Source organism: Leiobunum rupestre, chromosome 1 (assembly GCF_980474605.1).
Source record: "Leiobunum rupestre chromosome 1, qqLeiRupe1.1.hap1, whole genome shotgun sequence".
Classification (NCBI taxonomy): domain Eukaryota; kingdom Metazoa; phylum Arthropoda; class Arachnida; order Opiliones; family Sclerosomatidae; genus Leiobunum; species Leiobunum rupestre.
In genome coordinates this window covers 17,868,258-17,880,740 of record NC_143384.1, presented here as the reverse complement: position 1 = coordinate 17,880,740, position 12,483 = coordinate 17,868,258, and the positions used below count along the sequence as shown (strand labels likewise).

General features: G+C 32.4%; 1 protein-coding gene across 2 annotated transcripts in view; it reads left to right on the top strand.

Annotated features, from left to right (window-relative positions):
- Window positions 1–12,483, top strand: part of LOC149961229 (uncharacterized) — a 283,129-nt gene that overhangs the window by 208,635 nt on the left and 62,011 nt on the right. For both annotated transcript variants that reach the window (XM_090176103.1, XM_090176097.1), the window contains exons 4-8: window positions 6,744–6,976; window positions 9,426–9,544; window positions 9,791–9,823; window positions 10,217–10,257; window positions 11,234–11,341. In XM_090176103.1, the coding sequence (XP_090032229.1) occupies window positions 6,744–6,976; window positions 9,426–9,544; window positions 9,791–9,823; window positions 10,217–10,257; window positions 11,234–11,341 (534 nt within the window). The remainder of the gene's footprint in view (window positions 1–6,743; window positions 6,977–9,425; window positions 9,545–9,790; window positions 9,824–10,216; window positions 10,258–11,233; window positions 11,342–12,483) is intronic.

Below are 12,483 nucleotides of genomic sequence, written 5' to 3'. Positions count from 1 at the left end.
CCCGTGCAATTTTCCTTACTACATCCTTTCTTCACCAAAGATAAATCAGTGAAACGACTAGCACCTCTGGAACCCGGAAGTTTCACCCTCTTTATGACTGTAATTTTTCGATTGGTCATCCAAAAGAAGTCAGAGTTCAAATTCTCAATGTACCGCATTAGTAATCCACAATTTTCGAGTGGTTTGTGAATTCTAATTTAACACCGTTTGCCCAATATAAAGATTTAATATTGATGGAGAAAATACATACAATTTGAAGTTCTTCCGTTGTGAAAGTTTCCATGGAGATAACGAAATTAGTGCGGATAAATACACATTAAGCCTAAAAATGGCGATGTTCAAATTATCAGAATGTTAACGGAAGTTGGGTTTAGATTAGTTCATGGCGCCGCTACCGAGTGGCGATATTTCAAATTTGTTTTTAAAGTTACTGTGAAGGAAGTATGTATTAAAGTTTTTCCCAATGTCATACTTAGGGGTATTATGTTACTTACGCTAGTACGAATAATATTATTTTGTTTTGCGAGTTGGATTGAGAGCAACGCTAAGAACCGCCTCAACACGTTCTTGAATATCAACGAATACTCTTTAACATTTAGATATTTCTATAAATTAAAAAATGTATTAAATCAACAACCCATTCTCCCCCACTTCAAAAACTTATTTTAATTAAAATTATTATTTTTGAAGATAAGTTCTATATTTTTAAGGAATGAATTCGTAAGGAATAAAATAAAAAAAAAACGATTGATATTAATATATTCTTTCCATTAGAAGCCCAATCTTTTCCCCATTTCCCAAAAATACAGGAAGAAAAAAGTACAACTCGAATGGGTTGAAAAAGGCGTTACCGAAACGAATTTCAATATGTAAAATTTAAAAAATAAATAAATAAAAAAGTAGAGCCGCGATATTAAGCCTGGCGGAGCAGTTGGGATTTTGGAACTAATACGTACACCCTGTAGAGATTTTTAGATGTGTTAGATGTAATACAGACACGTACGATTTCTTGGCTACAACTTCGATATAAAAAGAAATGGAAGGGTAGCATCTTCAAATCCAGAAATGTCAATTCCTAGCCCACCCTTCGGCTCTTAACTTCGCTGCATCCCCCCCCCCCCCCCGCGGCAGAAGAGACGTCAAAGACAGACCACCGCTTCGAAATATCCTACGAAGAAGAAGCGACACTTCTGTTTGTCTTCTATCACAATTTCTTCCCGAGTCGAGTTCGAATTTTCCTACACGTCGATTGGTATTTCTTTAAGTCATTTCATATTTGGGGAAATTGATATATTTCAGGAAATTCCATCAAAATATTCTATAAAAATTATAATTTTCTACCAAAATATTCTATAAAATTATAATTTTCCATAAAAATATTCTATAACATCATAATGTTCTATAAAAATATTCTATAAAATTATAATTTTCAATAAAAATATTCTATAAAATTATAATTTTCTATAAAAATATTCTATAACATCATAATGTTCTATAAAAATATTCTATAACATCATAATGTTCTATAAAAATATTCTATATAAAATCATAATGTTCTATAAAAATATTCTATAAAATTATAATGTTCTATAAAAATATTCTATAAAATTATAATGTTCTATAAAAATTATAATGTTCTATAAAAATATTCTATAAAATTATAAGGTTCTATAAAAATATTCTATAAAATTATAATGTTCTATAAAAATATTCTATAAAATTATAATGTTCTATAAAAATATTCTATAACATCATAATGTTCTATAAAAATATTCTATAACATCATAATGTTCTATAAAAATATTCTATATAAAATCATAATGTTCTATAAAAATATTCTATAAAAATTATAATGTTCTATAAAAATATTCTATAAAATTATAATGTTCTATAAAAATATTCTATAACACCATAATGTTCTATAAAATATTCTATAAAATCCCAATGTTCTATAAAATCATAACGTTCTATACAAAATAAAATTCTTAAAAATCCCAATATTCTATAAAATAATAAAATTCTTAAAAATCCCAATATTCTATAACAAATAAAATTCTTAAAAATCCCAAAATTCTATAAAATAATAAAATTCTTAAAAATCCCAAAATTCTATAAAGTAATAAAATTCTTAAAAATCCCAAAATTCTATAAAATAATAAAATTCTTAAAAACCCCAAAATTCTATAAAATAATAAAATTCTTAAAAATCCCAATATTCTATAAAATAATAAAATTCTTAAAAATCCAAATATTCTATAAAATAATAAAATTCTTAAAAATTCCAATATTCTATAAAATAATAAAATTCTTAAAAATCCCAATATTCTATAAAATAATAAAATTCTTAAAAATTCCAATATTCTATAAAATAATAAAATTCTTAAAAATCCCAATATTCTATAAAATAATAAAATTCTTAAAAATCCAAATTATTCTATAAAACAATAAAATTCTTAAAAATCCCAATATTCTATAAAACAATAAAATTCTTAAAAATACCAATATTCTATAAAATAATAAAATTCTTAAAAATCCAAATATTCTATAAAATAATAAAATTCTTAAAAATCCCAATATTCTATAAAATAATAAAATTCTTAAAAATCCAAATATTCTATAAAATAATAAAATTCTTAAAAATTCCAATATTCTATCAAATAATAAAATTCTTAAAAATTCCAATATTCTATCAAATAATAAAATTCTTAAAAATTCCAATATTCTATAAAATAATAAAATTCTTAAAAATCCCAATATTCTATAAAATAATAAAATTCTCAAAAATCCCAATATTCTATAAAATAATTAAAATCTATAACAAAGTGGGGTGGCGGAGTGGTTCGCACTTTCGCCTAGCAACTAGAGGAGCCATGTTCGATCCCAGCTGGCTGTACTCCTTCCGCGTTGAGTTTGCAAGTTCTCTCCCCACTGGCTTTAGGGGTTTCCCAAGAGCTCTTCGGTTTCCCCTTCCATAAAACTTGTAGAGGTGAACGGTAATAGCGAGTGTAGGGAGCTGTTGGCTCGCGTGGCATGAAGGGCTTGCCACCACCCTCCTACCTGGCCACCTGAATTAATGGCTTTAAAAGTCGCAAGTCGCTTGGTGACTTAGGCCTAAGGTGGTTATTATTATTATTATTATTATTTTTAAACGTAATTTTATATTGAGAAATATATATTCTAGAAAATAACTTCATATTTTACGTTTTAATTTATAAGCTTAGTAATTTCAAAAAATGCTAAAAATGATTCATAATGGAGATCTGATATGCACAGGAATCCATAGCTTCAATTAAAATGAAAAATATTATAAATACGTTTACAATTCTAAATCAAAATGAAACCCGGTGAAACTGAAAATGAAAAATGATAATTAAATGAAGACACTTTATGAAATTAATGTTTAATTTTTCAACATCATTTATTAGATGTTAAATTAATGATTACAACGTATTTCGAGAAAATCTCTTTTAGAGTCTCTACAGTTGTAACCAAAAAAATAAATTCTTCACACGGACTTTTTCAAAATTAGCTAAAACGCCTGCCAAAAAGACCCCCCCTCAACAGAAAGTTCGCTATATTTCTTGGCATCGTAAAGCTCAAGATTAGACATCAGTAAGCCTTTGATTCTCAGATATAAAATTTCAAGAACTGGATACAAATAATTTTATCTATATCTTAAAACTATATACGAATCAGCTTTTAAGCTACTTCAATTTTTCACTTTCCGACCCAATAAATTTATTTAAAGCAGTTGCTATTGTATATCAAAAACTTACAATATGTTTATAAATACTAAAATTTTGTTCCATGGTCGAATATCTTAATGTAAAATTTAATAAAAGTTCTGCTACTGCATGGAGGTCAAATAAAATAAAATAAAATTTATTTTCGGTAGCTTTCGGACCGCGGTCCTTCGTCAGCCGTTATTACAAACCTACTGTTAGTTATTACAAACCTACTAACAGTAATTTTGCGCGGGAAGATCGCCTATTCGTTACCATGACGACGCATTCTTTTCGCGTCAAACCTCGAGCCAATGAATTTGAAATGTCGTGTTACGCCTAAAGCTTGGTTTCCACCAGCGCGCGTCAAAAAGCGACACTCAGCTTTGAAACGTGCAAATATTCTTACGCGCGACAAAAAAATTAACATTATGACGCGCTCTTACGCGCGTTGGTGGAAACCAAGCTTAATGCTTGTTTTCCACTGGCGCGCGCAACGACGCGTTTCTCAGCTTTGAAACGTTCAAACGTTTTTACGCGCGTAAAGAAAATAACATTATGACGCGCGCTAGTGGAAAACAAGCTTTAAGCTTAATCGATCCCCATTGTAACGGGCTGTGTAACAATTGTGAAGACCCTCAATGCACCCCAAAAATCCCTATCTCGCTTATGTTATTCGCTTGAAACATGAACCTCCTGTTGATTAAAAATAGTGCGGATCGAAATTGATTCTCAAATGCTATTTCATCGGGGAAATATAGTTTATCAATAAATAAATATCAATACACAGTGTAATTCTTACAATTTACACTTTTAAGTAAAGTGAGGAGCTCTTAAATTTAGAGCCGCGATGCAGTGTAAGCATGTTTCATATTAATTGCCTAGATTGATATATTTCTGTCGTAAGACATTTATTATACACTTCTGGTTAACAATACTCTTTCTTTCCAAATTAAACCTATTTATAGTTTTACCTCAAGGAAACTCATTCAAATCATTACAATTATGAAAAACAAGTACTAAATTTCGAGTGTAACTTAGTAGCGCTTTAACAAAGCCTCCTCCCCCCCAACGAACCCCCCACTGATGCCTTCCCCCTCACCGACGCCTTCCCCCTCACCGACGCCTTCCCCCTCACCGACGCCTTCCCCCTCACCGACGCCTTCCCCCTCACCGACGCCTTCCCCCTCACCGACGCCTTCCCCCTCACCGACGCCTTCCCCCTCACCGACGCCTTCCCCCTCACCGACGCCTTCCCCCTCACCGACGCCTTCCCCCTCACCGACGCCTTCCCCCTCACCGACGCCTTCCCCCTCACCGACGCCTTCCCCCTCACCGACGCCTTCCCCCTCACCGACGCCTTCCCCCTCACCGACGCCTTCCCCCTCACCGACGCCTTCCCCCTCACCGACGCCTTCCCCCTCACCGACGCCTTCCCCCTCACCGACGCCTTCCCCCTCACCGACGCCTTCCCCCTCACCGACGCCTTCCCCCTCACCGACGCCTTCCCCCTCACCGACGCCTTCCCCCTCACCGACGCCTTCCCCCTCACCGACGCCTTCCCCCTCACCGACGCCTTCCCCCTCACCGACGCCTTCCCCCTCACCGACGCCTTCCCCCTCACCGACGCCTTCCCCCTCACCGACGCCTTCCCCCTCACCGACGCCTTCCCCCTCACCGACGCCTTCCCCCTCACCGACGCCTTCCCCCTCACCGACGCCTTCCCCCTCACCGACGCCTTCCCCCTCACCGACGCCTTCCCCCTCACCGACGCCTTCCCCCTCACCGACGCCTTCCCCCTCACCGACGCCTTCCCCCTCACCGACGCCTTCCCCCTCACCGACGCCTTCCCCCTCACCGACGCCTTCCCCCTCACCGACGCCTTCCCCCTCACCGACGCCTTCCCCCTCACCGACGCCTTCCCCCTCACCGACGCCTTCCCCCTCACCGACGCCTTCCCCCTCACCGACGCCTTCCCCCTCACCGACGCCTTCCCCCTCACCGACGCCTTCCCCCTCACCGACGCCTTCCCCCTCACCGACGCCTTCCCCCTCACCGACGCCTTCAGTGACTCCTCCCCCTTCACTGACTCCTCCCCCTTCACTGAACCTTCCCCTTCACTGAACCTTCCCCTTCACTGAACCTTCCCCTTCACTGAACCTTCCCCTTCACTGAACCTTCCCCTTCACTGAACCTTCCCCTTCACTGAACCTTCCCCTTCACTGAACCTTCCCCTTCACTGAACCTTCCCCTTCACTGAACCTTCCCCTTCACTGAACCTTCCCCTTCACTGAACCTTCCCCTTCACTGAACCTTCCCCTTCACTGAACCTTCCCCTTCACTGAACCTTCCCCTTCACTGAACCTTCCCCTTCACTGAACCTTCCCCTTCACTGAACCTTCCCCTTCACTGAACCTTCCCCTTCACTGAACCTTCCCCTTCACTGAACCTTCCCCTTCACTGAACCTTCCCCTTCACTGAACCTTCCCCTTCACTGAACCTTCCCCTTCACTGAACCTTCCCCTTCACTGAACCTTCCCCTTCACTGAACCTTCCCCTTCACTGAACCTTCCCCTTCACTGAACCTTCCCCTTCACTGAACCTTCCCCTTCACTGAACCTTCCCCTTCACTGAACCTTCCCCTTCACTGAACCTTCCCCTTCACTGAACCTTCCCCTTCACTGAACCTTCCCCTTCACTGAACCTTCCCCTTCACTGAACCTTCCCCTTCACTGAACCTTCCCCTTCACTGAACCTTCCCCTTCACTGAACCTTCCCCTTCACTGAACCTTCCCCTTCACTGAACCTTCCCCCGTAAAACGTGACGTAACATTGAAGTGACCCCTCCCCCTTACTGCGTGACGTAAGATTCCAGTGACCCCTCCCCCTTTAACATTTAGTAACACTTTTACAAAGCTCCCCCTCCCCTTTTCTGCGTGACGTAATTTGTGAACTCTAGCATACAACACCTCTTTCGAAGTCGCGTTCACACTTGGCTCTTTTTATTCCCTCCGCGTTCAGGAGAATGAGAGTAACAACGTTTTCAAGAGATTATCAAACGCCAGCCCCGCAGCGGCCACGTCCGCCGATGAGCACGACAGCGAGCTGGACGAGGTCCAGGAGCAACCGCCCGCTTCGGCCCTGCACCGGCGACGAGCCTTGGTGCCCCCCAAAATGCTGACCGACGGCTACGAAAGCGCCAGTGAGGAAACTGACCGCTCATCCATTTGTCACAGCCAAAGTCATTTAAACTTGTAAGTGCGATAAATTAAACTTTCATATTATTTTTGAAATAGAATAGTTCTGGGAATTTTAATATAAGAAAATTGTGTAAATTAATTAAATTTTAATTTTAATAAAATAAAAAAGTTTAAATTAATTAAATTTTAATTTTAATAAAATAAAAAAGTTTAAATTAATTAAATTTTAATTTTAATAAAATAAAAAAGTTTAAATTAATTAAATTTTAATTTTAATTAAATACGTGGAAATAAGGTTACAGGAAATCGAAATTTTTTATTTAAATCAGATTTTTGTCTGGATTTTTCGAACAATTAATAGCTCTTTTGCAGTCTATTTGATGTACATTTGGTTTATATAGGTTATATAATTTAAAATTAATTTAAATTACTATTTAATATTTTAGTTTTCTCAGATTTTATTTGTATTAGAATTGATATAGAATCTATTTCTTTACAATTTTTTATTCCTCCTTTGAAAAACATTATGTAATTTAATCCTTGATTTTTAAATATCAGTTTGATTTAAATCTTTATATAAATCAATGATTTTTTGAACATCAGTTGGTTTAAATCTTTTTATAAATCAATGATTTTTAATATCAGTTGATTTAAATCAATTATTTTTTAAATATCGGTTGATAAAATCAATTACGTTTTAGATATCGGTTGATTAAAATCAATTATTTTTAAATATTAGTTAATTTAAATCTTGACTGTAATCTTTATATAAATTAAATATTTTGAATATCAGTTGACTTAAATCTATAATTTTTAAATATCGATTGATTAAATAAATTATTTTTTAAATATCAATTCATATAAATCAATGATTTTGTTACCATCAATTGATTTAAATCGATGATGTTTTATTACCAATTGAATTAAATCAATTATTTCTTATTATCAATTGATTTAAATCAATTATTTCTTAACATTAGTTGATTTTATTCAAGAATTTCTTATTATCAATTGATTTAAATCAATGATTTCTTAACATTAGTTGATTTGATTCAATGATTTCTTATTATCAATTGATTTAAATCAATGATTTCTTAACATAAGTTGATTTGATTCAATAATTTCTTATTATCAATTGATTTAAAGGCCGACTACATATTTATTCGGTTTACTCTGTTTCTTACTGGTAGTCGGCTTCTTGCATAGCATATGTGTCTTGCAGCGAGCCAGCTTCCAGTGAAAGACAGAGTAAACCGAATAACTATGTAGTCGGCCTTTTAATCAATGATTTCTTAACATTAGTTGATTTGATTCAATGATTTCTTAACATTAGTTGATTTGATTCAATGATTTCTTATTATCAATTGATTTGATTCAATGATTTCTTATTATCAATTGATTTGATTCAATGATTTCTTATTATCAATTGATTTAAATCAATGATTTCTTATTATCAATTGATTTAAATCAATGATTTCTTATTATCAATTGATTTAAATCAATGATTTCTTATTATCAATTGATTTAAATCAATGATTTCTTATTATCAATTGATTTAAATCAATGATTTCTTATTATCAACTGATTTAAATCAATGATTTCTTATTATCAATTGATTTAAATCAATGATTTCTTATTATCAATTTATTTAAATCAATGATTTCTTATTATCAATTGATTTAAATCAATGATTTCTTATTATCAATTTATTTAAATCAATGATTTCTTATTATCAATTTATTTAAATCAATGATTTCTTATTATCAATTGATTTAAATCAATGATTTCTTATTATCAATTGATTTAAATCTGATTTCTTATTATCAATTGATTTAAATCTGATTTCTTAACATTAGTTGATTTGATTCAATGATTTCTTATTACCAATTGATTTAAATCAATGATTTCTTAACATTCGTTGATTTAATTCAATGATTTCTTATTACCAATTGATTTAAATCAATGATTTCTTAACATTCGTTGATTTAATTCAATGATTTCTTAACATTCGTTGATTTAATTCAATGATTTCTTAACATTCGTTGATTTAATTCAATGATTTCTTAACATTCGTTGATTTAATTCAATGATTTCTTAACATTCGTTGATTTAATTCAATGATTTCTTAACATTCGTTGATTTAATTCAATGATTTCTTAACATTCGTTGATTTAATTCAATGATTTCTTAACATTCGTTGATTTAATTCAATGATTTCTTAACATTCGTTGATTTAATTCAATGATTTCTTAACATTCGTTGATTTAATTCAATGATTTCTTAACATTCGTTGATTTAATTCAATGATTTAAATCTTGATTAAAATCCTGATTTAATAAAGATCACATGATTAAAAAATTGATTGAGATCAGCCAACCCCGTGAAAAAGTAAAAGGCAATGGAATAGGTAGAATGAAAAGATCCGTGGCCCCGGGGGGGGGGGGGAGTGCCCGGTCCCGTAAGCGCAATTCTAACAAAGGTGTCATTTTGGTTCGTCGTCTAGACCCGGAGATTCGAAAAATCGCCGACGAAGCTCCATCGTGGTGATTCCTCCGATGCAGATCTGTCCCGGAGATTTATTAGTGTACGGAAAAGTCCTGGGCAACAGGAATAATCTTCTAGGTAAGATCGGAGACGAGAGAAAGGAGGACTATCCGGTTGCTAAGCAACGCCTAAAGAGTCGGTATAGAGAGACGGAGAGAGATGCCGACTATTTACGGTTGCTAGGCAACGCATCATTGACGCTATCATAAAGAAAATAGAGGGGATAAAAAATATGGGCTATTTCTTCTTAAATGGTCCTAACAATCAAAAATGGGGGAAGGAACCCTAAACTATAAGGGCCCTTATCAACTTTTCTAATTTTAGATTTGGACGGCTCAACGCAATGCCTGGCAGACGGTATTTTGTTTTACAAATTTCTTTTTTGTTTTAACAAGAATGTATTTATTTATACTCAGGGAGAATGAATATGTTGAGACTATCGACGGACACGTTGAGGCCCTAACCCCGTCACGCTAAGGGAGGGGGGGGGGAAAGGATGCGGTCTTATTTTTTGCGTCATCGCAGCCGCGTTAATCGCGTCGAAAAACGTAATTTTTAAGAACCAATGAGATTGCAGTATTATTTGATTTTATTAAAGCGGAGGAGCATACCGGGGGCCCCAACGGCTGGAATTGGAGAAACGCTAACAATAATCTCGACATATTCATTCTCCCTGAGTATAAATAAATACATTCTTGGATTTAATATTTCAATAATTTATTAATTCGATGAATATTGTGTTTAACTTAGACACTAGAAAAGGCAAGAATACGTGGTCGCTTCTAAGGCTGGTAGGTATTTTGCAAATTGTTTTTTTATTGACAATCTTATAGTAGATTAGAATCAAATGAATGGTGAATGTTTCCCCCAGATACTCTTCGCTATGCTTTGTTACATGTTTAAATTCGTTTTAGTCAGGCTGATATTACCGAAGGAAAATATTAACTATTTAAATATTAGAATCAAAATATTAAATAAAATATTTCTAAATGTTGAGCTGATTTTTTTCATTGATAAATTAAAAAACCTTTCTAAATCTTCAAAGAAATCAATTTAATTGATGAATTTAAAAATTTCCAAATCTACAAAGAAATCAATTTAATTGATGAATTTTAAAAATTTATAAATCTTCAAAGAAATCAATTTAATTGATAAATTAAAAAAAATCTAAATCTTCAAAGAAATCAATTTAATTGATAAATTAAAAAAAATCTAAATCTTCAAAGAAATCAATTTTATTGATAAATTTAAAAATTTTATAAATCTTCAAAGAAATCAATTTAATTGATTAATTTGAATGAAAAATAACTCGTGACTAAACGTAGCAACGGTTCCCAATTTTGTTTGGTCGAAAGAAAACACAAAGCAATCACAAACACGATGACGCAATGCTCAGCCAATAAAGTTAGGAAAACCGTTGCTACGTTCAGTCGCTTCTATAATAGTTAATATTTTCCGACCAATTATTTTGGATATTGTAAATTTTGTAAATAGTTTATTATACAAAATAAACACGTTTTTATTGCTTGGCACTGAAATGTTTGCATATACTTTTGCAATCTTTCACCAAAATATTTTTTAACCAATTAAGATTTCGATATAATGTGGCTTTTATAATTTGAACTTTATTATATTTCGATGATTTTTTGAATCAACCCGCTCGGAGTTTTCTCTTCGCTCTTCGATTTTTTATTTTATAATTTGGGGTCTCGTGTTGTCAGTATACATTTATAAGTTGCCTGTCTGTCCGTCCATATGTGTGTCCAGTTTGACAGGTCCAACAGGGCCAAGTCGGACTCCCTGGGAGGTCTCGAGGAGGTACTGAGCAACATCCAGCCTTCCGAATTCATTGACGGACAGCTAGCCAAGTATAAGGTCATTATCTCTTTTTTGGTCCAAAATTAACACTCGTTTATTTATAAAATTATCAGACTGATATATTTATAAAATTATCAGACTGATATATTTATAAAATTATCAGACTGATATATTTATAAAATTATCAGACTGATATATTTATAAAATTATCAGACTGATATATTTATAAAATTATCAGACTGATATATTTATAAAATTATCAGACTGATATATTTATAAAATTATCAAACTGATATATTTATAAAATTATCAAACTGATATATTTATAAAATTATCAGACTGATATATTTATAAAATTATCAGACTGATATATTTATAAAATTATCAAACTGATATATTTATAAAATTATCAGATAGATATATTTATAAAATTATCAGATAGATATATTTATAAAATTATCAGATAGATATATTTATAAAATTATCAGATAGATATATTTATAAAATTATCAGATTGATATATTTATAAAATTATCAGATTGATATATTTATAAAATTATCAGATATATATATTTATAAAATTATCAGATATATATATTTATAAAATTATCAGATATATATATATTTATAAAATTATCAGATATATATATTTATAAAATTATCAGATAGATATATTTATAAAATTATCAGATAGATATATTTATAAAATTATCAGATAGATATATTTATAAAATTATCAGATAGATATATATATAAAATTATCAGATAGATATATTTATAAAATTAACAGATAGATATATTTATAAAATTATCAGATTGATATATATATATATAAAATTATCAGATTGATATATATATATAAAATTATCAGATTGATATATATTTATAAAATTATCAGATTGATATATATATAAAATTATCGGATTGATATATATATAAAATTATCAGATTGATATATTTATAAAATTATCAGATTGATATATTTATAAAATTATCAGATTGATATATTTATAAAATTATCAGATTGATATATTTATAAAATTATCAGATTGATATATTTATAAAATTATCAGATTGATATATTTATAAAATTATCAGATTGATATATTTATAAAATTATCAGATAGATATATTTATAAAATTATCAGATAGATATATTTATAAAATTATCAGACTGATATATATATATATAAAATTAT